General features: G+C 46.1%; 2 protein-coding genes across 3 annotated transcripts in view; both read left to right on the plus strand.

The window, feature by feature from the left end:
• Window positions 1-14071: 14071 nt before the first annotated feature.
• Window positions 14072-16922, plus strand: LOC130439284 (interferon-induced protein with tetratricopeptide repeats 5-like). The gene is made up of 2 exons (XM_056771828.1): window positions 14072-14103; window positions 15463-16922. The coding sequence occupies exons 1-2, from the start codon at window positions 14072-14074 to the stop codon at window positions 16850-16852; spliced, it is 1422 nt and encodes a 473-aa protein (XP_056627806.1). The 3' UTR covers window positions 16853-16922.
• A 982-nt stretch (window positions 16923-17904) lies between these two features.
• Window positions 17905-26519, plus strand: part of LOC130439344 (interferon-induced protein with tetratricopeptide repeats 5-like) — a 40904-nt gene continuing 32289 nt past the window's right edge. For both annotated transcript variants that reach the window (XM_056771931.1, XM_056771932.1), the window contains exon 1: window positions 17905-18418. The gene's annotated coding sequence lies outside the window, so the exon portion shown is untranslated. The remainder of the gene's footprint in view (window positions 18419-26519) is intronic.

Here is a 26519-nt window from a genome sequence, read left to right on the forward strand (position 1 = left end):
GGAATGAGACTAAAACATAAATGAACTGTTACTTGTACATATATTAAGCAAAAGACTTGCTATTATTAGTAAGTACTTACTGTATTCATTATAAACAATATTTTAGACATGCTGTGGCTATTGATTTTTGTTGTTTTACAGAACAAAGCATTTTTATTTTGCACATTGCATGTAAACTGTCTTGCAAATCGTGGCGGCTAAGGCGGAATGTAATTATATCCTGAAGTAGTTAATGAATGTAATATGCCAATCAAAAAATATAGCATAAAACCAGTGATGTAGTCCTAACAAAAAAAGTGGTGTACTATACTATACAACCATAACCCTGACCTCAAATGGCCAAAAGACAGGGATCAGTGTGTTTGTTTTTCTACTACATGACAATTATTTCAGTTAAATATTTATGCATAATTCTTCACTTATGTTATGAATATGAAGATAATAAGTTGGAAAAAGGTTGGAAAGAACAGGTCTATCCTAGTATGCTGTTGGCCACAATACAATATTTTTTACAAAGCACTACATCTTGTTAACAAACCATATATGCAAGATTACGTAAAAACATGTGCAAGTTTAAAAAAAAAACAGATGTAACTTTTTCATCACTGCCATCTCTGTGTCAATACATATTAATTATTTAAGGGGAAGATATTAATGTATGAAGTAAACGTTGTGGTGAAAACAGATTACATTATTCTAAATGTAGAATAAACGAAGCGAGGAGGCTGAAAACGACTGTAAAGGGAATGAGGATGCAGATAAAAGAATTCTGCAATTTTAAACAGTAGGGCTATGGAAGGGCTTTTGATATATTCAATAGCGTATAATTTGAAGAAAGCTATAGTATTAAAAGTTGTGACAGATATCAAAGATTCTCGGTTCACTGCAATATCATAAAGAGATAAAGCAGCTCAAGAGAACCCATGCATTCAGTATCAATCTCTCTCGGGCCGGAGGCTCGGAAGATGAAAGTAGCCACTGCTCTTGAGCGCCCTTTAAACGGTCATTTCACAAAAAACAGACTTAACCTGTGTTTAAAGGAGGCATGAATTAAAATCACATTTTTAACCCAAGCTTTTGTGATATAAGATCGAATCGTATTCACACGAACATCATGTAAGTGTCAGAACTGAAAACGCCCTTGTTACTTAGATAATGTCTGTTATGGACACCATGCCAAGCGAACGCCAGGTTCTGGAATGCACCTATCTAGGTTGAACACCACCTCCACAGAAAAATATCAATGACTACTTATCTAGCCCCGCCTACTGGTTCGCGCATGACAGAACCAGTGACGTGAGGGGTGCCAAACCAGTGGTGGTCTTGTAGGCCAGGAGCAGATTCTTGAATTTGATGCAAGCTACTAGGGAGTCAATGTAACTTAAAGAAGAGAGGAGCAGTTGCATTCTGGATCAACTGTAGAGGTTTGGTCATGCAAGCATGAAGTCCAGGTAGTAGCGCATTGCAATAGTCCAGTCTGGACAGAAAAAGAGCCTGGACTAGGACCTGCGTAGCATGTTTGGTTATGAAATGTCTAATTATCCTGATATTGTAGAGGATGAATCTACATGAATCTACAAATAAGGATTGTATGAACGAATTGTGAACGCCATAGTTAAAGAGTAAGCAACCACAAAAGCAGCTTGGAGACGTTAAGCAAGAGAACAAGCGGATATAGATCTTTAGAAGATATGCGTATGCAAACAGTGGAAAAAGTATATGGCCCCGAATACACCACTGCATGAAACTTATCTCTATTACCTTGCTAATAATTCACAGCTTTAAGGCTTCCTCTAGTGCTCTCTTTCAAGGTTTCAGATACTATTCTGATTTTGCTCCTCCCATCTCTGGTAGAGAATATAAAAGCCATGACCTGTACCATCTCCTCCATCACACAGCTTCTACAATATTTCCTAAACTGACTCAAGATGAGGTAAGTGTTTTGCTACAAACTATTCAAATTAGTTGCATATAATTTATAATTATAAAGTAAAAGTTTCCTTTTTGAGCTTGTTCATCTATAGGCTAACAATAAACAGTATACGTTATATTATTACTGATTAAACTGGTAACTAATTAAAAAAATCAATATTATTACTGTATAAACTAGAACCCGAACAATATTGTTTTTTGGGGGGAGGAGCGATGCTGATACCGATATAAGGGAGTAAAAACAGTCCAATATCGATGTGTCTGTGTCACCGGGTGGCTTGATTGCTGGCCATAACAAGCGGCAGCTGAAGGGAATTAAGCTGCGCTTCATTGAAGCACGCGCTCAGGACAAGGGTGTATAAAAGAGTGGTGTTCTGGGCAAGCAAGGGGGTGGTGTATCTGGGCTGGTGTGTGTCTTGACGGCGGCGTAACCGGAGAGAGCTGAAGGTTGGATGTCTGATCGGTGTTCTAGTGGGAAGAGATTACACAGCAGAGGGGAAGGTCGCTGATGTGTTCACGTCAAACTTCTGCAGTCGCCATCCTTGGAGTCATTCACCCTACAGTAAGAGGAGAAACAGGTCGACTAATCACTGTGGATGAAGTGAGTTTGCAGTGTCTGAGAGAGTGAAATACACACGTGTGAGGATTTCTAAGAGTGATTTATGCACGAGTGTGGTGAGGTCTAACGACTGTGTTTCTCCAGAAACTGAGATGAATGACAATTGACGTCTGCATATGAAGATCCTTTTGAATTGATCTGCCTAAAGCTGTGTTCAGGTTTTCCTTTGTGCCCGGAGTGGCGACGGACTCAAGCTGAGCTTGAACACCGTCGTTGTCTGTCCCTCGGGGAAGAGGAGAAGTTGCTATCCTCCCCTGGATTGTTCTGTGAACTTACACACCAGCCGAGCCCGAGCACCGTCGTTGTCTGTCCCTCGGGGAAGAGGAGAAGTTGCTGTTCTCCCCTGGATTGTTCTGTGAACTTACACACCAGCCGAGCCCGAACACCGTCGTTGTCTGTCCCTCGGGGAAGAAGAGAAGTTGCTATCCTCCCCTGGTTTGTTCTGTGAACTGACACACCAGCCGAGCCCGAACACCGTCGTTGTCTGTCCCTCGGGGAAGAGGAGAAGTTGCTGTTCTCCCCTGGATTGTTCTGTGAACTTACACACCAGCCGAGCCCGAACACCGTCGTTGTCTGTCCCTCGGGGAAGAGGAGAAGTTGCTGTCATCCCCTGGACTGTTCTGTGAACTTACACACCAGCCGAGTCTGAGCATTGTCGGCTGCCTGTCTCACGAACACTTCCGAGGAGACGAAGGAAGCCACTGTCTCACCCACGAACATTTGCATCACTGCTTTTAATGTTTTAAGTTAATAAAATACTTACCCTTTTAAATCCACTTCTTGTTGTCCGCCTCTTGGTGTCCTCTGGTGTCTGCTCCTCCGGAGTGTGGTTATTGGCCCTCGGCCCTAACATCGGTGACATCACTTTTGGCGTAGTCGGCAGGGTTACCACTCGGAGTTGAGCGGCCGGAGGACCCAGGATGGCGGACGAGGACTTGCCAGCCGTCCGGCAGCCGATGGCATCTATGTTCATGGGAGTTCCGTGGGCTCAAAAGTATGGTGGATCTGGCTCTGAGTTGAGTTTTTCGGACTGGAGGGCGCAAGTGGAGTACTTGGCCGGACTGCAAGGGCTCAGTGAAGCCCAGAAGATACAGTTTGTCTTGAATTCACTTGAGGGGGAGGCGAAGAGAGAAGTCCGAGCAGCACCTGAAGCCGTCCGAGCCACCACACGGGCCATATTCGAATTTCTGTCTGGGCAATACGGTGATTCGACTCCGGTGGCAGTGTTACGAACGCAGTTTTTCAATTGTAAGCAGGTACCTGGGCAGACACTGCGAGCATTCGCTCTGCGACTACGGGAACTGTTCTCCAGGCTGAAGAATCGAGAACATCATGGACTGGGAGAGGAAGAGACACTGTTAAGAGACCAGTTCCTGTTGGGGTTACGAGAAGGTCCAATACGACAGAGTCTGAGGTTACAGCTTCGAAGGGACGCCACCCTGACATTCGAAGATGTACGTAAGGAGGCCCTAGCCTTGGAACAAGATCACCATCAGACTGTAGAAACACCGGTGTGTATGGCTGCAAGTGGAATGAGTGCCCCAACACAGCCCGAACCGACCGACTGGAAGCGGACCCTACGTGCGGAGTTAATGAAAGACGTCCGAGAAGAAATGGCCGAACTCTCAAAATCCATTCTTGGAGAACTCCGCCGTGGACGGCCAGAGCCCCTGCCCCTACCTCGAGAACGTTCGTATTCTGACGGAGGGAGAGATCCGGGAAGACGCACCAGCCGTCCGTTCAGTTCCAGGTTCCAGTGGGATGAGCAGGGGCGCCCGATCTGCAACACCTGCGGAGAGCCCGGACACTACAGCCGCCAATGCGGTTCCCGACGTAGCTCGCAAGGGGGTTTTTAGAACGACCGGCCACTGTGGGTCAAGTGGTCGGGACCCCCCGGATAGACCCTTGTGTGGACTCAGCTCCACGAGACGGCCTAGTGGGACGCTGTCCCCTCCTGGAGATTAAGATCAATGGCGTTACTGTTCGGTGCCTGGTAGACACAGGGTCCCAGGTCACTATGTTGTCTGAGAGTTTGTCCAAAGATCTGTTTGATGCTCATCACTTACCCGAAGCTGAAGTCCCTTGGCTCACCCTGCGTGGGGCAAATGGCCTGCGCATCCCCTACATCGGATACCAGGTCACCAACTTCGAAATTCACGGCACCACAATCCCGAAGAAGGGGGTAGTGATCGTGCGAGACTCCTGTCTGGGAGAACATCGAGCCCTGTTAGGGATGAACGTCATCATGGACTGTTGGGAGGAACTGTTCCAGGCTGGACCTCTTCGTTACACCTCCACAGCCGAGAAGAAGGAGTGGGAGCGTGTTGTGACTGACTGTCGGCGAGTGCAGGTGGCGATTTCCCAACGCGACCGGGAGGACGTGGGTCGGGTGGCCTGCCGGTATGCTGTCTCTGTCCCTGCCCGGAGCGAAGCTGTGGTCTGGGTTCGGCTGCCAGGTCGGACCTATGGCCCTGAAGATTGCCTCCTTGTTGAACCCCACTGGGAGTGCCAGACTGTTGAAGTCGCTCGGGGGTTAACAGTAGCCCGTCGGGGCCGAGTCGCAGTTAAAGTAAGAAACCCGAATACTTACCCCGTCCATCTGTACCGTCACCAACGACTGACCCGTATCACGCCTGTAGACCCCCACCAGGTGAGGGAGGAGCAGGAGGTCCGCTTCTGCCAAGTGAGCGCCACAGTGGTCGAGGTTGGCCTGGCGGAGAAGGAGTCTCGTCCTGGTTCCACTGCACAGGGCATGCCGGGCCACCTTCAGAGCGAGTCCCTGGAAGGAGAGGGCCTAACGGAAGAACAAACCCGCAAACTCCAGAGTCTACTGGCCAAGTGGCAACACGTCTTCTCCACCCACGACGAAGACTATGGGTGCACCGACATAGTCAAGCACGCCATTCCTACTGGAGACGCCCCACCAAGTCGAGAACGATACCGCCCAGTCCCTCCGACTTTGTATACGGAAGTACGAGCCCTACTGAAAGGAATGTTGGGACGAGGAGTTATCCGGGAGAGCAGCAGCCCATGGGCCGCCCCAATTGTCCTGGTCCGCAAGAAGACAGGCTCTTGGAGGTTTTGTGTAGACTATCGGAAACTGAACTTGGTCACCAAGAAGGATGCCTTTCCCTTGCCCCGGATCGAGGATTCCCTTACGGGACTGACCGGCGCCAGCTGGTACTCTACCCTGGACTTAGCGAGTGGCTACTGGCAGGTGAAGATGGAGGAACAGGACCGCGAGAAGACTGCCTTTACCACCCCTTTCGGCCTATTTGAATGGGATCGTATGCCCTTCGGCCTCTGTAACGCTCCTGCGACCTTCCAGAGGCTCATGCAGCGATGCCTGGGAGGGCAGCTGATGGACTCCGCCTTGGTTTACTTAGACGATGTGATCGTGTACTCCCCTGACTTCAATGGTCACTTGTCACACTTGGAGCAAGTCTTCCGGGCAATGGAACGGTATGGACTGAAGCTCCAGCCCGGGAAATGCCAGCTCCTCAGAAGAGAGGTTCAGTTCCTGGGGCACCGGGTGAGCGCTGCAGGAGTGGCTGTTGATCCGGAGAAGGTGTCTGCAGTGCAGGGCTGGGTCCCTCCGAAGACCGTAAGGCAGGTACGGTCCTTTCTTGGATTCGTCGGCTACTACAGACGCTTCATAAAGGACTTCTCAAAAATTGCAAAACCCCTGAATCAGCTGCTGGCCGGTACCGGTACCTCGCGGAGCCGAAGTTCCCCTACCATCACCTGGAGTCAGGAGTGCGAGACCGCCTTCCACCGACTCAAGCAGGAGTTGTTGCAGGCCCCCATTCTGGCTTACGCCGATTTCACCCAGCCTTTCGTCCTCTACACTGACGCTAGCAATAGCGGGCTGGGAGCCGTACTGGCCCAACGACAAGACGGGACAGAAAGGGTCATTGCCTACGCCAGTCGGAGCCTCCACCCTGCTGAACGGAACGATGCCAATTACAGCTCTTTTAAAATTGAGCTGCTGGCCCTGAAGTGGGCTCTGTGCGAGAAGTTTAAGGATTACCTGTGGGGAGCCGAAGTGCTGGTAGTAACCGACAACAGTCCGCTGGTACACCTGCAGACCGCGAAGCTGGGAGCGGTGGAGCAGCGGTGGGTGGCCCAGCTCGCCAACTTCAACTATCGGCTACAATATCGACCAGGCCGAGAGCACATAAATGCCGATGTCCTGTCCCGATTACCACCAGCTAGGGAAGGGGGAACTTCAGGGCCAGAACCAGAAGAAGGGCTGATGGTGGGAGTGGTGGAAGCACCTGGAGCACGAGCGGAAGGCATACCAGCAAATTGGGGATGGGACCCTCATCGATGGAGGGAACGGCAAGAGCAGGATGAAGGGCTGGCTACCCTGTGGACTTACCTGCAGAGGAACAAATTCCCTGGGGTGGAGGAACGACAGGGACATCCGGTGAGGGTAAAGAAGCTTCTGGGGCAGTGGAAGAGGCTGAAGTTGCGAGATGGTGTGATCTGTAGGTCTGTTCTGGACTCGAGGACCCATGAGATGGTGTCTCAGGTGGTGGTGCCCGAAGCACAGATTCAGCCGTTGCTCCAGGCCTATCATGACCAGTTAGGACATCAGGGCCAAGAACGGACCGTATCACTACTGCGTCGACACTTCTTTTGGAGTGGTATGGAAGAGTCGGTGGGGAGGTATGTACAAGGATGCCCCCGTTGCACGCTGTTCAAGTCCCGGCGAGACGTGAGGGCCCCTATGGTTCCGGTGCGACCCAGAGCCCCGTTACATATGGTGGCTATGGACTTCCTGACCTTAAGTCGCCCAACAGACCGCTACCAGAACATCTTGGTAGTGACTGACTTGTTCACTAAGTACGCTTGGGCCATGCCAACCTTGGACCAGACCGCCGCCACCACTGCCGGTGCCCTATGGAGACACGTCTTCCAGCCCTTTGGATGTCCCGAGACGCTCCATTCTGACCAAGGGCCGAACTTTGAGTCCCGTGTCATCCAGGAGCTATGCAGTCTGTACGGATGCCGGAAAACCCGCACCACGCCTTATCACCCACAGGGGAACGGAGGGTGCGAACGCTTCAATCAGACGCTCTTGAGTCTACTGGGAACACTAGATGCAGACCACCAAGGTTACTGGACGGACAGCCTGCCGGCTCTGGTGCAGGCCTATAATAACAGCATCCACTGCACAACGGGGTATGCCCCGACTTACCTGATGTTTGGGAGGCATGTGCGCCTGCCCACAGATCTGCTGTTAGGAGCAGTCCCGGCTGAAGCCCCCGCCACCACCACTGAATGGGTACACCGACACCATCGTCAACTCCACTCTGCCTATGACAAGGTAACCAAGCATCTGGAGGCAGCAGCAAAGAAGAACAAGAGATTGTACGACCGCACCGCTCGAGAGGCTCCTTTGTTACCCGGAGAACGGGTACTGGTGCGGGATAACCGGCGCCAGGGGAAGGGTAAACTCAGCGACCGATGGGAAACCACCCCCTACGTAGTGGAGCAACAGCAAAGGCCTGACCAACCCGTGTACACCATCCGTCCCGAGGGTAAGTCAGGCCCTGTGAGAGTCCTGCACCGAAACCTGCTGCGTCCTTGTCCAAATTACCTGCGACAAGAGACTGAGGCGCCGCCAGCACCTGTGGCCCCTGCACCAACTTGGGTGGGCTGGCCTATGATCCGAAGGGCCCCCACTCCTGAGCCCAGGGAGGGGGAGGCCGAGGCCCCAGCTCGACGCTCCCAACGGGAGACTAGAGGAGTACCCCCTGCAAGATACGGAGAATGGGAGTCGGGACCCCGTTCTCGGGACTAGAACGGATCCGGTGGGGGAGGGTGTCACCGGGTGGCTTGATTGCTGGCCATAACAAGCGGCAGCTGAAGGGAATTAAGCTGCGCTTCATTGAAGCACGCGCTCAGGACAAGGGTGTATAAAAGAGTGGTGTTCTGGGCAAGCAAGGGGGTGGTGTATCTGGGCTGGTGTGTGTCTTGACGGCGGCGTAACCGGAGAGAGCTGAAGGTTGGATGTCTGATCGGTGTTCTAGTGGGAAGAGATTACACAGCAGAGGGGAAGGTCGCTGATGTGTTCACGTCAAACTTCTGCAGTCGCCATCCTTGGAGTCATTCACCCTACAGTAAGAGGAGAAACAGGTCGACTAATCACTGTGGATGAAGTGAGTTTGCAGTGTCTGAGAGAGTGAAATACACACGTGTGAGGATTTCTAAGAGTGATTTATGCACGAGTGTGGTGAGGTCTAACGACTGTGTTTCTCCAGAAACTGAGATGAATGACAATTGACGTCTGCATATGAAGATCCTTTTGAATTGATCTGCCTAAAGCTGTGTTCAGGTTTTCCTTTGTGCCCGGAGTGGCGACGGACTCAAGCTGAGCTTGAACACCGTCGTTGTCTGTCCCTCGGGGAAGAGGAGAAGTTGCTATCCTCCCCTGGATTGTTCTGTGAACTTACACACCAGCCGAGCCCGAGCACCGTCGTTGTCTGTCCCTCGGGGAAGAGGAGAAGTTGCTGTTCTCCCCTGGATTGTTCTGTGAACTTACACACCAGCCGAGCCCGAACACCGTCGTTGTCTGTCCCTCGGGGAAGAAGAGAAGTTGCTATCCTCCCCTGGTTTGTTCTGTGAACTGACACACCAGCCGAGCCCGAACACCGTCGTTGTCTGTCCCTCGGGGAAGAGGAGAAGTTGCTGTTCTCCCCTGGATTGTTCTGTGAACTTACACACCAGCCGAGCCCGAACACCGTCGTTGTCTGTCCCTCGGGGAAGAGGAGAAGTTGCTGTCATCCCCTGGACTGTTCTGTGAACTTACACACCAGCCGAGTCTGAGCATTGTCGGCTGCCTGTCTCACGAACACTTCCGAGGAGACGAAGGAAGCCACTGTCTCACCCACGAACATTTGCATCACTGCTTTTAATGTTTTAAGTTAATAAAATACTTACCCTTTTAAATCCACTTCTTGTTGTCCGCCTCTTGGTGTCCTCTGGTGTCTGCTCCTCCGGAGTGTGGTTATTGGCCCTCGGCCCTAACATCGGTGACATCTGCCAATATTCTTTATGTGTATATTATAGGACAGTAAAGTAGCCTAGCAGTCAAAAGTTTGGAGTGCTGAAGAATACAGTCAGCCTACATAAACAGAATACAGGCTATATGCATAAACATTGTTTTGCAATGATCAAATTACACTGTAAACTTTACAGAACGTTAAGTATTTCCCAAACTATTTAGTAACTTACGGTTAAGACAACGTGTTTGGCCAATCGCACCACAAGTGGAGGAGGGAGACACATAAAGTTAACCGTTTACACCTGGCACTTTAATCAGTCTCTTTTATTCACTTTCAACCACTTCTGTTCTACTTTCTTCAAGGGGAGGGTTTATGGGCATGTAAATGTATGGATTTCTTCGGATCTTTCGATAGAATGGAAAAAATAAGCGCACATAATGTCCATATGAACACCACCAGAGAAAGCAGGAAAACGTCTTGGTTACGCATGTAACCTCAGTTCCCTTTCTGTCGGTCTCTCAACGTTGTGTGGAGAACGACAGATGGGGTTCGCCCTTGAGAACCAATCAACTCTGACTACTATAGAAAAGGCCAATGAAATTTGCCGAATGAAATTTGCATGCCGGGCACCGCCCCCGGATATCCGGTATAAAATGAAGCCGGCGTGCAGCATTCATTTGCCTCTTGTTCTGAAGAGCCTGAGAGCCTCTCACGACTGCAGCAGAATACGATACGTGTTTGTGGCATAAGGGACACAACGTCTCGTTCCCTCCATCAGGGAACTGAGGTTACATACGTAACCAAGACGTTCCCTTTCTGTCGGTCTCTCGACGTTGTGTCGAGAACGACAGATGGGTTTATCTATGGAAAACGCCACAAATGCTGTATTGCGTCACAATCTGAGCGAAGCGACGGGAACAAGCCTAAGGGGGCCTAAGGGGGAAGGCTGCTCTGCCCAGCCAACCCCCAGGAGGTGCTTGCTTAGTGATGGATGGAATGCCTGTTCTTAACCAGAGTCTGGGTAAGAAGGAAGGTTGGTGAGGTACCAATTTTCTTAGCCATGTGTTTGGGTAAGAAGAAAAGGGTAGCTAGCACACTGACCCAACCTCTTGGAGGGTGGGAATGTGCTTTCGCAGGCTTACGCCCCCCCGGATGCCAGTCCTACATGTCGCCACACAGGACGTGGGCTGACACCGGGTTTACGCGAAGGCTGTTAACCTTTTCGAAGGTGTTTGGGCGTAGCCCAACCCGCAGCTCTACAGATGTCTGCTAGAGAGGCGCTTCTGCCAGTGCCTAGGAGGTGGCTAGACTCCGTGTGGAGTGAGCCCTCACTGCCAAAGGGCATGGGAGATTCTGAGATCGGAATGTCGTCGTAACGGCATCCACGACCCAGTGCGCCAGCCTCTGCTTGGAGACAGCCTTCCCCTTCTGCTGTCCTCCAATACAGACAAGGAGCTGGTCAGAGCTACTGAAGCTCTGCGTGCGGTCCAGGACACAACACGGATGGGGTTGGGTCTTCCTCCCCGACGGGGAGCGCCTGCAAGTTCACCACTTGGTCCCGAAAGGGAGTAGTGGGAACTTTGGGCACGTATCTAGGCCTGGGTCTCAGGAAAACGTGAGAGTTACCAGGGCCGAATTTAAGGCGATCCGGGGACACAGAGAATGCTCGGAGATCCCCTACCCTCTTGAGCGCTAACAGGGGGGCCGTCTTACTCAGGTGAGGAAGATCGGAACCTCCGATGGGCTCTTGGACCCACGTAGGGTCCAAGAGGGTATGGAGCAGAGATAAGGCGGATTCCGCCCTCTCGTGCTCCTTAGGAACCTGGTGACCAGGTCGTGTTGCCCTAGAAACTTTCCATCAACTGAGTCGTGATGAGTGGCGATAGCGACTACATACACTTTCAGTGTGGAGGGGAGATGTTAGTCTCCAGTCTCGTAAGAAGGACAACACAATCCTGATCGAGCACCTCAGTGGGTCTTTCTGAGAAAGACACCAGGACGAGAAGAGGCACCGTCTAGAGGCGTGTAACCGCCTAGTAGTTGGGGCCCTAGCCTGGGTCATGGTCTCTGCCGTAGAGGGAGAGTAGCCATCTCAGGATTTTCTCGTCCCGTCTAGAGACCAGACATGGGTGTTCCAGAGGTCTGATCTGGGATGCCAAAACGTGTCCTTCCCCTGAGAGAGCAGGTCTCTGTCAGGGGAATGGTTCAGGGGGAGTCGCTGTCCAGAGCATCAACTCTGAAGCCAAGTGTGGTTAAACCAGTGCGGTGTAACCAATAACACTTGGTGCTCCTCTTCCCTGAACTTGCACAGTGTCTGTGTAAGGAGGCTCCTCGGGGGGGAAAGTGTGCTTCCGCCCGTCAGCTGAGCGCCAGGGCATCCGTGCCGAGGGGGGGGCTCGGTCAGGGAGTACCAAAGCAGACAATGGGTGGTTTCGCGGGAAGCAAACAGGTCTATCTGTGCCTATCCGAACAGCCCCCAAATGAGCTGGACCGGGGATGGAGTCGCCACTCTCCGCAAGGCGTATACTGACAAGAGAGCGCGTCGGCTGTCTGGTTCAGTTTGCCTGGGATGTGTGTGGCCCGCAGGGAGCGGATCACCTGTTAACTCCACAGGAGGAGGCGTCGGGCAAGTTGTGTTAGCTGCCGTGAGTGTACGCCACCCTGGCGATGTACGGTACGGCTGTCATGCTGTCCCCGAGGACCAACACGTGCTGGCCCTGCACTAGAGGCCGGAGCCTTCTCAGCGCAAGCCGCACAGCCCACAACTCTAGTCAATTGCATGCCAGCGCAGACGGGGACCCGTCCAGCGCCCCGCTACTGCGTGCCCATTGCACACCGCACCCCACCCCTGCAGCAAGGCGTACGCGTCACCATGACATGCCTCGTAACCTGCCCGAGGGGAACCCCGCCCGGAGGAAGGTCATGGAAGACCAAGGGGTTAGGGTGCGTCGGCAGCAGGGCGACATCACCACGCGCCTGCTGTCGGTGTGCCACGCTGTCCTCGGAACTCGACTCTGTAGTCAGTGTTGAAACGGTCTCATGTGCATCAACCCGAGGAGTATTACCGCCGCGGAGAATGCCATGTTTCCCAGGAGCCTCCAGTTCAACACTGACTAAGCGCGTGCTGCGAACAGCTGCGCCGTCATGGTGCAGAGTTTAGTTCCATACCGAGAAAGAGGATGCTCTGCACTGGGGAGAGTTTGCTCTTTTCTCGGTTGAACTGAAATCCCAATCGATCTAGATGCCGGAGCACCAGGTCCCTCTTTGTACACAACAGATCTCACGAGTGTGCCAAGATAAGCCAGTCGTCGAGCTAGTTTAGTACCCGCAGGGACAGACCGAAAGGGAGGACTCTGTCCTGATATGCCCGCCCCTCGAACGCAAACCATGGAATGGGGCGGTGTCGAGAGGATCGAGACATAAGAGTAAGTGTCCTTCAGGTCGATTGCCACGAACCAATCCTGACACCTGATAGATGTCAGGATGCGCCTCTGCTTGAACATCTGAATGACAGCTTGTGAAGGTGCTTGTGAAGGGTACGCAGACAGGTGGGGCGCAACCCGCCGTTTTTCTTGGGAATGATGAAGTGCGGGTCGTGACCCACTGAAGATCTTGGTTTTAGGGACGAACTCAATGCCTGTTTCGCCAGAAGGGTGGTGACCTCTACCCGAAGTACGGAGGCGTACCTGCCTCAGACAGAGGGAGAGATGATGCCTTGAAACTTGGGCGAGTCTCTGGCGAACTGGATCGAGTAACCAAGACGGACCGCCCACATTGGTCAGCGAGACAGTGTGGGCAGCTCTCGAGCTCCCAGGGACTGTGACAGGGTGAGCAAGGGGACGGTCTGCTTCATCATTCCCACGGGGGTGGTTCGTCGGCTGGTGGAGCTAACCATCTGTCACGGGGGGGTCCTCGGAGGGAAGGTTGGCTCCGCCTTTTTTACCTGCCTGGCGGGACAACGGCACGCACTGTCGGTTTGAGAGTGGTGACGGATTTCGTATGTATGCACACCTCGCCAGGGTGTGAGGTCGGTTCGCCGAGCACAGTCCAGTGGAGTGTGCGATCGGCTGCAAGTACACCCGGGGAGATCGGAAAAACTCTGTGAGTAAGTGGGCGCCAGGCCCTGAAAAGGGCCCGGCTTTGGTGACGAGGCAGGAATCGTCCCGTACCGACCGATCAGAGCCGTGGCTGTGAAGGTTCGGGCCCGATGTTGTTCTCCTAGGAGTCTTCCCGTCAGTGTCCCTTCTCGTGAGAAGTTTGCTGACAGGGTGGAGGTTTCTCCCTCGACATCTGCTTCCGGGGTGCCGCCTGTGGGGGCACAGGAACCGGAATCGATGTCGAAGGGGCCCTGGGTTGCAGGGAAGCAGACGTCACGCGGGATCTCGGAGGCCTTTTGGCGGCCGAGTCGCGGTGAGAAAAATGTGGTTAATTGCCACTGTCTGCTTCACCGTCAAAAAACTGCTGAGCGCAGTCCTTGACGATATTTACCAACAACCCACCCAGCGAGATGAGTGCATCAAGAAAGCGGACTTCCTTGGTGTCTCTCTTCTGCACAAGGTATAGCCGGGGCTGTCTCTCCTGGACCACTACCGTGGACATCGTCCGACCCAGGGCCCGTGCAGCCGCCTTAGTCGCCCGTAGAGTGCTGTCAGCGGCGGCACGGAAATCCTGCATTATACCCAGGTCGGCCTTTCCCTCGTGGGGCTCTCTCAACGCAGGGGGCCTGGTGGACCTGCAGGCTGGCCATGGCGAAGAGATAGGATGCAGCCTTGGCTGCCCCACCATCGAGGGAACTAAGGGAGGTGGAGCTGGTTTTCACTGGAGCGGTCCGTGAGTGGAGCGCTCCAAGTTTTACACAGCTCTTCATGCACCTCCGGAACCCGGGTTAGCATGAATGACATCATTTCTGCTTCCTCCTAACTCGACCGCTGGGGGTGGAGCTCGGATTCGTCAGAGTCGGATGTCAGTCTCCCTCCGATGCTGCGAGCAACATCTCATCGTTCCGATGTGTGTGCGTGAGAATCCGTACGGTATGCCACCGCCGGTTGGGGAACGTTCAGAAAAGCGAATCGGGGTGCGGTTTACTCAGCTGACAGGTTTACGTTCGCAGAGTTCCCCATATCACTAACGCTGCTAACGTGGGTGGTCATCGGGGCCGTAGCCACAGATGTCACAGCCCGGGTAGCAGACGAAATGGTGGCTGGTTCCCGTAGGAAGATCCCTGGGATCGAACCCATTGTCAACGCAATGCTCTTACCACTGAGCTACAGGAAAGCTGTACGTTACAGCGTTCTTTGCTCATATTTATCAAGGGTGCCAATAATAGTGGAGGGCACAGTACGTGTTCTGTATTTTTTTATATGTGTGACATATCTGCAGGCTCCAATCGGCAGATATATTTGAGAAACCGATTGTCATGAAATACACAGAAGAACCAAATTGCAGGCAGCTGGGATTAAGGGGTTTTAACAAAAAGGTTTTATTTAAATACAAGAAACACAAATAAAACGCCCAAACTGGGGTATAACAGTGCAAACAGGATAATAACAAGACATAGACTAACTAACACTATACTGCGATAACAACATCAGACATAAACTAAACTGAACACTTACGGAACTATACGAGACTTAGAGAGAGTATGGAAGGCCATAAGGCCCAAAACGCCTCTCTCCACATAAAACCTGAGGTTTCGCTATGACTCCGCCACAATACCAAGAAAGACATGACGTGATGAGGCAGATTCATGACACCAATAAATTGGTCTAGTTTAAACTAATATGTACATTAACATTGCATATACATTAATAGGTACAGGTATAACAATAATACTAATTCTAGATAATAATACAAATGTGATGCTTTTTTTACCAGTATGGATCATGATAAAGTTTTGAGAACAAAACTTGACCAGCTTGAATGTCACTTCACCTGGGCTCTGAAAAAAGATGATATTGATCTTAATAGGCTGGATAGACAGCTCAAAGTGGATGTTGAGAGAAAAGAAAAGCTCACACAAACTTACAATGCTTTAGCATATGTAAAGTTCCTTCAGGGGTTTCAAGAAGAGGCACTTAGCAATCTCATGACATCATTGAAGCTTTACAAAGAGTGCCATGAAGAGGAACTCGACAAATCTCTCATTATCACCTATGGAAACCTTGCCTGGATAAACTACCACATGACGAACTACACAGAGTGTGAAAGTTACCTGCAGAAAGTCCTGAAGATAAATGAAAACATTTCATCTGAGTCTTCGTCTGTTCCAGAGGTGCTTGGTGAGAAGGGATGGACCTTTCGTAGATTTTCTTACAAGTATTATGAAAAATCCAAAGAATGTTTCAAGAAGGCTTTAGATCTGGAACCAGAAGTTGGTAAGTGGAACGCTGGTTATGCCATCGCTCTGTATCGAACAGAATATAGAGAATTCACTATTGAGAAATCACCTGCAATCAAGCAACTGAGACGAGCCATTGAAACAAATCCTGACAATGATGTTCTTAAGGTCCTCTTGGCTTTGCGACTGGTTACTTACAAGAGCTATGAAGAGGCTGAAAGATTGGTGGAACAGGCTTTAGAAAGATCTCCAGATCACCCACGTGTCTTGAGATATGCTGGAAAATTCTTTAGAAATAAAGGACGTGTGGACCAAGGTATTGCTCTATTGAGAAACGCACTTGAACTGTCACCTAATTCAAGTTTCATACATCATCAGTTAGCTCTCTGCTATAAAATGAAGAAAATCGAACTGCTGCAGAAGGGAAATCATCAGGCCAGAGCACAACAGGTTCAACAGATTCGTGATCAGATCATCTATCATTTAGAAATGGCTACCAAGCATGCAACCGGCTTTATCACTGCATTGAGTGAACTAGCACTACATTACGGAGAAAAACATGAAATTTCACGAGCCGAACAGATGTTTCATATGACGTTTGAGACAGCCAAAGAGAAAAATGATAATCTGCATGTGGTTCATTTTCATTACGCTGAATTCCAGTCGTACTCCAAAAGAGAAGAAGTTTTAGCAATCAAGCACTACATGGAATGCCTGAAGATGAACCCAGGTTCATATGAAGGGAGGAGAAGTGAAAACAAGTTAAAAAGGATTGCAGAGAAACGTATAAATAAAAACACACAGGTCGGAAAGGCTTATGGGATACTAGGTTTCATTCACAAAGAGAAAGGAGAGAAGAGCCTTGCCATTGAGTGCTATGAGAAAGCTTTGAGTTATGGAGAAAATGATGAGTATCTCACCAATCTTTGTTCTCTCAGGCTGTCCATATAAAGTTATGACATTCTATATGTTTACATAATCAATGCATAATAACATATCATCATTTAAAGCACTTTATTTATGAAAAATTGTAAACATACATCATTAGTATTTACTACAGTAATACACTTTAATTATTATGTCTCAGTTTTATCTTGTCTTTAAGTTTTCATCTGTATGTCAGAAGTTAAAATGTGCCTGTCAAAGTATTTAAAAATCATAGATTGTACATCTTAAAGATATTCAGAACGTTTAAACAGTATATGAAGAGCTCTTTTCCAAATCGCTATAAATCCATTTTAATAGTTTTCATGAAAATGACATTTTTTACCTAGAGCCATACATTTTGTTAATCTCAAATTATCCTGTTGAACTGGTCTGTTGGCTCAGTCTGAACATGTTAAACAATGATTGTTAAATGAAACAACAATATTGTCGATTATAAATTCAAAGTTTGTTTTAATTTTTTTCAAAACGCAACAAATCCAGCCTTTTTTTTTTAAATGTTGGTTTATTTCTTTTTAAAAACAAACAAACAGGAGAACATGCAACATACAACATATGACATTAGGTACTCATGCTATATATTAATATAAATGAAATAAATGCTAATGCATGAAATAAACAACAGCCATATAAAATAAATAGTAACAAACTAAATAGTAAAATAAAATAAATATTTTCAATTTCATGTTTCAATATTTTCCACCACATACAACAAATTTAAAAATATCACGCACACAAATACCACTAACGAGCGAATTCTGATTGGTCGAGAGGACTTATCGCAATTAGGCTAACAACAGGCTAAAACAGGTTCGGCATTTATAGCATTGTGGAAAGAAACGGCATCTTGCAGAACATTTTAAACAAGGAAATATAGCGATTTAGCATGAAACATTGATGGGGCAGTGAATAGGTTTAAATTTGGCGTTTAATGCGTTTTGAAAAAGAGCTCTTCATATAATAGAAATTAAAAAAATAAGGACAGTATATATTTTGTGTACTTTCTATTCATTGTAATCAAAATATTTATCACTTATATTTGACAAATAGATCAATACTTAATGGATAATAAAATGATAAGTGTAGTCTGGGGATGAGTCTGTATGATTTATACACACTTGTAAAAATGCCTGATGTCTGAAGAACACAATATGTTTGGGAAAATGTTAGCAGCTGACATTTCTAGGACAGCCACAGGAAACAGCCGGTCTAAGTCTTAATCATAGACTGTATAATGGTCTTAATATTATTGTCCAATCAGCAGCCTGAATATCACTCTCCAACCAGTAGCCCCGCCCCCTTGCAGCGATTTCAGTCAGATTGAAAATCGCCCCTGGCGCTCTCATAGACTTACATGTTGAGATTCTTTTTTTCAAATTTTGGACCCTACAATGCATTTCTATGGGCTCAGGGATGGCACGCCCCAATGTGATTTCGTCATACGCACTGATGCGTGCTCGTACCACTTGCACAACGCGCAAAAGCGTAGTGAGACAGCAAGAGCAACATGGCTAGCAACAGCAACTCCATTATTTCATTGAGGGAAGTGATGAGTGAGTGTGTAATTAAATGGTGAGTTGTGTTATGTTGTACTCTCCTAATGTTGAATTGTAAATAATTGTATTGAATGCATATTGTCAGACAAAAAAATACTGAATATGTTTTGGAAAGATTTGTTTAATTACAATTTTGATGATAGTATAATATGTTTTGTTTGATTATCGCTATGGCATCCATGATGAATAGTAGACTGTGCTCACAGTGATTTAACTAGTAGATGACAATATATCTGTTGATGGCCACAGTGGAAGTGTTTTATTGTGGAACCAAATTTATTTGAGACATTTAAATTGATATAGCTTAACAAAAATACAGTACAGTATGTATAATCCATCTCTGGAGTTGCCATCTAGTGCTTTAACAGAAAAACCAAATTAAACAATGCAATGTAACACTGTCAAAATAGTTTCTGTCTAACACAAAATAAGACATTTTAAAGGATTTGGGAAAGTAAACAGTTCTCTGGCACCTTTGACTACCTTTTTATTTTTCCAATAGTAGTCAATGATGTACCAGAAATGTAAGTTTACAAATTTTTTTGTTCATCAGTATAAAAGAAAATTATACAGGTTTGGAAAAAATTAAGAGTGAGTAAATAATGACATAATTTTCATTTTTTGGTTGAACTTTCCCTTTAAAACATACAGCTGCTGCTTTTTATGGGCCAAACAAAAAGTAAAGCACTGCTCTGAGGCTCAAGACTGAGAACCCCAATGCAAACTTTAATAAATCTTTCCTCGCCAATGACAATTATCTCCTCTAATAAGAGACAACTCTTCCCTACCAAAATAAATCTATAAAATGCTGGCAGGGAAGTAGTTAAACATAATATTTTGTTATAGTTGTCATTCATAGTGAGAACAGCCCTTAATGTTTGTTTAAGGTCATAAAATCAATCAATCTTTATTTAATTAAAGAAAGTATTTTTTATTTTCAATGCAAAATGTCTAATATATATATATATATATATATATATATATATATATATATATATATATATATATATATATATATACATATATATATATATATATATTTCTCCAAAGAAAATTATATATTCAGATTTGTTGGTGTCTAAATGTTTTTTGTTGATTTGTAGATGTTTTCTATCTATTAACTATACACTACAGAACTGTACAGCATTTATTGCTTTTAAACATGCTTATAATACATTTGAACTTGTATATACATCACACACATAACTGAATAAACACATTTGGACTTTGCTTCAAAAACTCACAATACAAGTGTGTGTGATTGTGCTTCAGTGTTTCTCAGATGTCTTTGATTAGCAGGTAGGTGTGTAATAAAAGTCATAATGAAGGTCCTGATAGGACTAACTATACTGTATGATACCTATCAGGGGTTTTCTTACTGGGGTCAGGGGACGCCCAGAAGACCTCTAAAAATTTCAGAGATAAAAATTATTATTTCTGTGTCATCTCTAACAGTTCATTTCAGTGCTAATCTCTTTTTTTCAGACTTGTTACATATTTCCCCAGAAATGCTTGTACTTGTTTTGCATGCTTGACTTTCTCACTACAGTTTCCTTTATCTCACTCACTGAGGATTGTAACTTGACACAGATTTATTATATGTCCGACCGTGAAGGCATGATCTGACTGAACACAGGGGCGTAAATCCCGGGGGGGACAGAGGGGACACGTCCCCCTCCATCAGAGGGATGTCCCCCCTCAAATCAATTAAACTCTCATTATCTATTGTCATAAACTATAAACTATCTCTATTACCAAAAACTAATTGTGTAATTAGAAGAAAATACAAACTCAAACTTAAGTTTAGAAACCTTTGAGTTCCCCCTCCCCTGCTTCTCACAGTGGTTTGGCCCACTGCCCCTCTATCACTGCGCTTTGCGCAACACATGCAGTCAGGTATGCGGCTCAGTACATCAGTGGTTGTTGAACTCCAGTAAGAAGGCTATTTTATTCACTTTAAATGAAGTGATTCTCTTTAATGTATTTGATCCTGATGCATTAATAAATTAGTTGTTGCAATAAATGCTGATTACTGCTGTATTTTTCCATGAATCTGCTATGTTTTGCGATTAAAACGTTACTTAGCTAGTAAACGTTAGCTTGTTACATAAGACTTCACACACTGCAACTAATACGCCGAAGCCGTTTCTCATGCATTGCTATATTTTCGGCGACCTTGCATGATGTGAACATTAACCGCAACAATTACCCACCGATCCTGCCATTCAGGTCCAGTGTCACATACAGTCGCGCACATACCGGTTACAGTTTTGTGATGTTGGCACTATATCTAGCGTCCACAAAAGGTGCACAGCTTTCATTCAGTTGGAGAAGATCGTTTTCTCAGCATCTATTTTGTGCAGTATGTGTGAGGAGGACAAGCTAAACATTCAGTTTAAACATTAAACATTGTCAGACGATGTTGCAGTATAAATCAGGATAACATGTGTTTAAAAAGTGACTCATTGTTAACATGTAGTATCATGAGTAGTGTTTTTATATTTGTTTCCTGTCTTCACAACAGAGACAAAAAATATATAAATGGAAAAAAGCTATTCTGTTCACTTGTATTACAGTATGTGACAGTTCAGTTCAGTTATATGACTGCAAGTCTGTATGATGAACTTATAAACCTAATGCATATTGTCGCTTTGTGTCGTAGTAAGTACAATTTTGACTGTATTATTTGTGTCCCCTTCAAAAATTGCTCTTGAGAAATTTTATGTGTATTGTCCCCCCCTACTGTTAAATGAGATTTACGCCCATGACTGAACATGACAAAGCCAAGAGATCCAGATGATAGCGACAGACAGTTTAACACTTTTGACACTTGTTTTTGATCTTTCTTTTAATCAGTTGGGAGAGGATGGGGGCAGCATATGGGATCGGAATCGCGAGTCAGAACTATAAACGCATTTTAAATTATATTTCACAAAATTAATACATAATGACAAACTTGTCCAAATCTTACACAAAATAAAGTTTCGCTTGTTTTTTTTACTCATTCTTTGTTATTTGTGTTATTATTTGCTTATATTTTCAGATTGTTTACGCATACGTTATTTTTTTCCCTCGCCTGTTTTTCCACATTCTGCGCTTGCCTTTCTATGGGATCAGATTTGTTTCATAATTCTGAATAAATAATCACGATTCGCAAATAAATATAGAGAATTTCACAAACAGTTTTTAAATCCATATATGCAAAAAAAAGCGAACCATAAATACATGTTAGTCGTTCCACAAAAATAAATGGAATTCACAAATAAATACAATAAGATTTACAAAAAAAAAATATATACAAATGCATTTTAATGATATTTATTTGTAGATCCCTTTCCTCACATTTGTGGATCGCTTTCTGTGCATTTTGTAAATCGCTGCACACATTTGTGGATCAGTGCACACATTTGTGGATGGACTCCGCCCACTATCTACGGAAGCCAATCGGTTAACTTCCGCTTTTGTTGTCCAATAGGCCACGTTCTAACTTCGGCCAATCACGTTTGGCTCTGCACTAAGATTCAGAGAGGTAACATGGCGACTAGTGGCGGTCTAAAATAGAGGTCGACCGATATGCGTTTTTCAGGCCGATACCGATACCGATTATTTCCATGTGAATTAGACTGATAGCCAATATTTTGAACCGATATATATATATATATATGTGGTGTAAAAACATATATTTACATAGAAATTAAGAACACAGGCTCTGAAACATTTGAAAGATATTTAATTCTGACTGAGAAATCTTAATCATAACACGTATATTAATAATAAAAAAAGAAAGAAGGGAGCACCCAGCAGAATTCTGTGAACATTTTGTAAACCACAAGCAACACAGTAAAAAACGACAAGGAACAAATTAAATAAATGAATTTAATGGAAAATTTTATTTATGGAAAAAAAATGTTCTGATGACTTAAAAATTGCATACAATACTAGAACTACTCAATTAATCTTTTTTGAGAATTGCTCATCATTGGATTAACCAGCACAATTTGAATTTATATAATAAGTGTAATTAATTGAATTGCCTTCATAGCTTTATTGTGTATGTTGTTGAAAAGACCGCAAATGTTTTCATGAAGCTATAAGATTAAAAGCATATTTTAGACACACTTAGTTAGTACATTAGCCTATTCCTTGAGTGTATTGTCGGCAAGACGGCATTTAATCACACTCATGTGTGTTTCTGAACATTTATGTGTATAAATAAGTTGCAAAAAATAACTATCTAACATTTGTCGCGAGCAGCTTGAGATTGCGGAGTCCGTGTGTGTGTGAGCGCACATGCATGAGAGCGCTCTGACTGAAGACCGACGATTCAAGTTCTTTATGCTTTAAAATGGCTTGTATTTTTGAAATGGCGTAACTTAAAATTACGTGCAAAACGCCAGCTCGATCGATTACAAGAAACGCGTGCAGTGTGCTGCTCGCTTGCAGAGCAAAATCATTGTTATGCTATGGATGTGAATTATACCTACAGTTGTGTTCAAAATTATTCAACCCCCAATGCTGTAAATGGTTTTAGGGAATTTAGTGTACATTTGTAATTGTATTCAGAATGAAATCCTACAAGGACTTCTTAAAGAACCATATGCAACTAAAATGACATCAATTAGTTTTGTAATACAGTAGTAAATGTTTCTTTTGTGAATTCTTAATTGACATAATTATTCAAACCCTTAAAGACTACCACTCTGAAGAACAGAGGTTGAATGAAGTGTTTTCAATCAGGTATTGAAAACACCTGTGGATATCAGGGAGCAGCAATAAAGCCTAATAAACACCAATTAGGCAGCTTTAAAATGACTGTGATTCTGAAGCGTAGAGTGGAGAAAAGTCCCCGTGTGACTGCTGAGGAACTGAGAAAAGATTTGTCAGATGTGGGTACTGAAGTTTCTGCTCAGACAATACGGCGCACCCTGCGTAATGAAGGCCTCCATGCCAGAACTCCCAGGCGCACCGCCTTGCTGTCCCCAAAGAATAAGAAGAGTCGACTGCAGTATGCCAAAAGTCATGTGGACAAACCACAGAAGTTTTGGGATAGTGTTCTGTGGACTGATGAAACAAAATTAGAACTGTTTGGGCCCATGGATCAACGCTATGTTTGGAGGAGGAAGAACAAGGCCTATGAAGAAAAGAACACCTTGTCTACTGTGAAGCATGGCGGGGGGTCAATCATGCTTTGGGGCTGTTTTGCTTCTGCAGGTACTGGGAAGCTTCAGCGTGTGCAAGGTACCATGAATTCTCTTCAGTACCAGGAGATATTGGATGACAATGTGATGCAGTCCGTCACAAACCTGAGGCTTGGAAGACGTTGGACCTTTCAACAGGACAATGATCCCAAGCATACCTCCAAGTCCACTAGAGCATGGTTGCAAATTAAAGGCTGGAACATTTTGAAGTGGCCATCGCAGTCACCAGACTTAAATCCGATTGAGAACCTCTGGTGGGACTTAAAGAAAGCAGTTGCAGTGCGCAAGCCTAAGAATGTGACTGAACTGGAGGCTTTTGCCCATGATGAATGGGCGAAGATACCCGTAGATCGCAGCAAGACACTTGTGTCAAGCTATGCTTCACGTTTAAAAGCTGTTATAACTGTAAAAGGATGTTGTACTAAGTACTAAGATTGAATGTCACTTGGGGGTTGAATAAAACTGATAATGATGTGAGCTCATGATGTGAGATAATGATTTGTGGTTATTTCATTATAAATGTTATGTTATATTTGTCTGACCTATACGTGCCTCTTTGATTTAATTGTAAGCAGGATGACTGAATGATCATAATCAATGTCAAACCGACCAAAACAATCAATTTCAGTGGGGGTTGAATAATTTTGAACACAACTGTACATGATAATAATGCGTCTATAATAACGGCTCTACTCTGAACACCTCCCGAGTGACCGAGCTTCTCACCCTATCTCTAAGGGATCGGCCAGCCACCCTGCGGAGAAAGCTCGTTTTGGCCCCCTGTATCCGGGATCGTATCCTTTCGGTCATGACCCACAGATTATGACCATAGGTGAGAGTAGGAACGTAGATTGACCGGTAAATCGAGAGCTTCGCTTTGCGGCTCAGCTCCTTCTTCACCACGACAGACCGGTACAGCGACCGCATTACTGCAGAAGCTGCACCAATCCGTCTGTCAATCTCCCGTTCCATACTTCCCTCACTCGTGAACAAGATCCCCAGATACTTGAACTCCTCCACTTGAGGCAGGATCTCTCCACCCACCTGAAGTGGGCAAGCCACCCTTTTCCGACTGAGAACCATGGCCTCAGATTTGGAGATGATGATTCTCATCCCATCCGCTTCACACTCGGCTGCAAACCGTCCCAGTGCATGCTGAAGGTCCTGGTCTGATGGGGCCCTGCCACCGAGGAGTTTCTTGACTACCTCGTTGACTTCAGCCCGGGTGATGGACGAGTCCATCACCGAGACCTTACGCACACAGCTCCGAGTGGCCGCATTGACAATGGAGGTGGAGAACATGGTCCACTCGGACTCAATATCTCCAGACTCCCTCGGGATCTGGTCGAAGCTCTGCCGGAGGTGGAAGTTGAAGATCTCTCTGACAGGGGATTCGGCCAAACATTCCCAACAGACCCTCACAGTAAAAATCTGTAATTCGCTCATTTCCTGTTGATACCGAAGTTCTTATCTTGTTGCCTTTGCCTGGTTCACTACTTCAGGCTAAGTTTACAGGGCCTTATGTTGTTGAGCAGAAGTTGAGTGTCACTGACTTTGTAATTAAGACTCCAGATAGAAAGAGAAAAACTTGTGTGTCATATTAATATGCTGAAACCTTATGTGTCTCGTTCTAGCCTTAACAACTATTTTGTAATCCCAACGTCGGAAGCAGTGTTGACGGGAAAAGGTGTCACCTTCAGATTACTCCCCTGAAGTCACTGGACTTCATTTAGGTACCACTTGTGTTCCATTTTCCTGCTTACCAAACTCTGAGACCCTGATAAGTTTGTCTTCAAAGTTATCTCACTTACCTAGTTTGGCTAAGGATGAACTTTTAAGTTTAGTTAAAAAGTATCCTTTTCTCTGACATTCCTTCTACCACTAATGTACTGAAGCACAATATTGATGTAGATGGCCATGCCTTGATGATGTAGTTCAGTGGTTCTCAACTCTGGCCCGCGAGATCAATTTTCCTGCAGAGTTTATCCCCAACTCTGATATAAAACACCTGGACAAGCTAATCAGCGTCTTTACAATGGATACGTTCAACTTAATGCGGCAATGCGCAAATCTGTCATCATATGACATTTAAGTACCGCAAAAGAGATTCAAGTGCAGATTGCGCGGTGCGCATTTGAATCGCTCTCGCGGTACTTTAATGCGATATGCCAAACAATCTGCACAGCCCAACATTAGGTTGAATGCGAGGAAAGTGGATCTTGCGGGCCAGAGTTGAGAACCACTGATGTAGTGTGTTACTCTGATACTTAGGAAAAGCACCTTGACATGTTGGACACTGTGTTTGGGCTCTTTAATCAGCAAACCTCACACTCAATCTTGCTAAATGTGAATATGGTTGTGCTACAGTCACTTATTTGGGTAAACATGTTGGTCAGGGAACCGTTCGTCCTATTGATGCTAAAGTCCAAGCCATTGATGCTTTCCCAGTTCCTTTAACAAATCGAGAACTTAGACGATTTCTTGGGATGGCAGGATATTATAGGAGTTTTTGCAAGAACTTTTCAGATGTTGCAAAACCCCTAACAGACCTCCTGTGAGGCTCAGTGTATTTTAAATGGGATTTGAGGTGTCAGTTCACCTTTGATGGCCTCAAAACTTTGTTGTGTTGTTCTCATGTGTTCTCCGGACTTCTTGAAACCATTTAAGCTGGAGGTGGATGTGAGTGGGACTGGTGCTAGTGCTGTCTTATAACAAAAAGATGATCATGGAATCAACCGCCCAGTCTGCTTCTATTCAAAGAAGTTCAATCGTCACCAGGTCAACTATAGCACTATAGAAAAAGAGGCCCTGGCCCTTTTGCTAGCCTTACAGCAATTTGAGGTTTACCTTGGTTCTAGTTCACTGCCCAATGTTGTTTATACTGACCATAATCCACTTATATTTCTTCGCATGTGCAAC

Source organism: Triplophysa dalaica, chromosome 17, assembly GCF_015846415.1.
Source record: "Triplophysa dalaica isolate WHDGS20190420 chromosome 17, ASM1584641v1, whole genome shotgun sequence".
Lineage (NCBI taxonomy): Eukaryota > Metazoa > Chordata > Actinopteri > Cypriniformes > Nemacheilidae > Triplophysa > Triplophysa dalaica.

What these genes read in the sequence shown, in the direction of transcription:
- LOC130439284 (XM_056771828.1), top strand. Translation starts at nt 14,072, where the DNA reads ATGAGTGCATCAAGAAAGCGGACTTCCTTGGT. An exon ending in AGAAAGCGGACTTCCTTGGT is followed by an intron (nt 14,104 to 15,462) that starts GTCTCTCTTCTG and finishes TAAAGTTTTGAG; the next exon opens with AACAAAACTTGACCAGCTTG.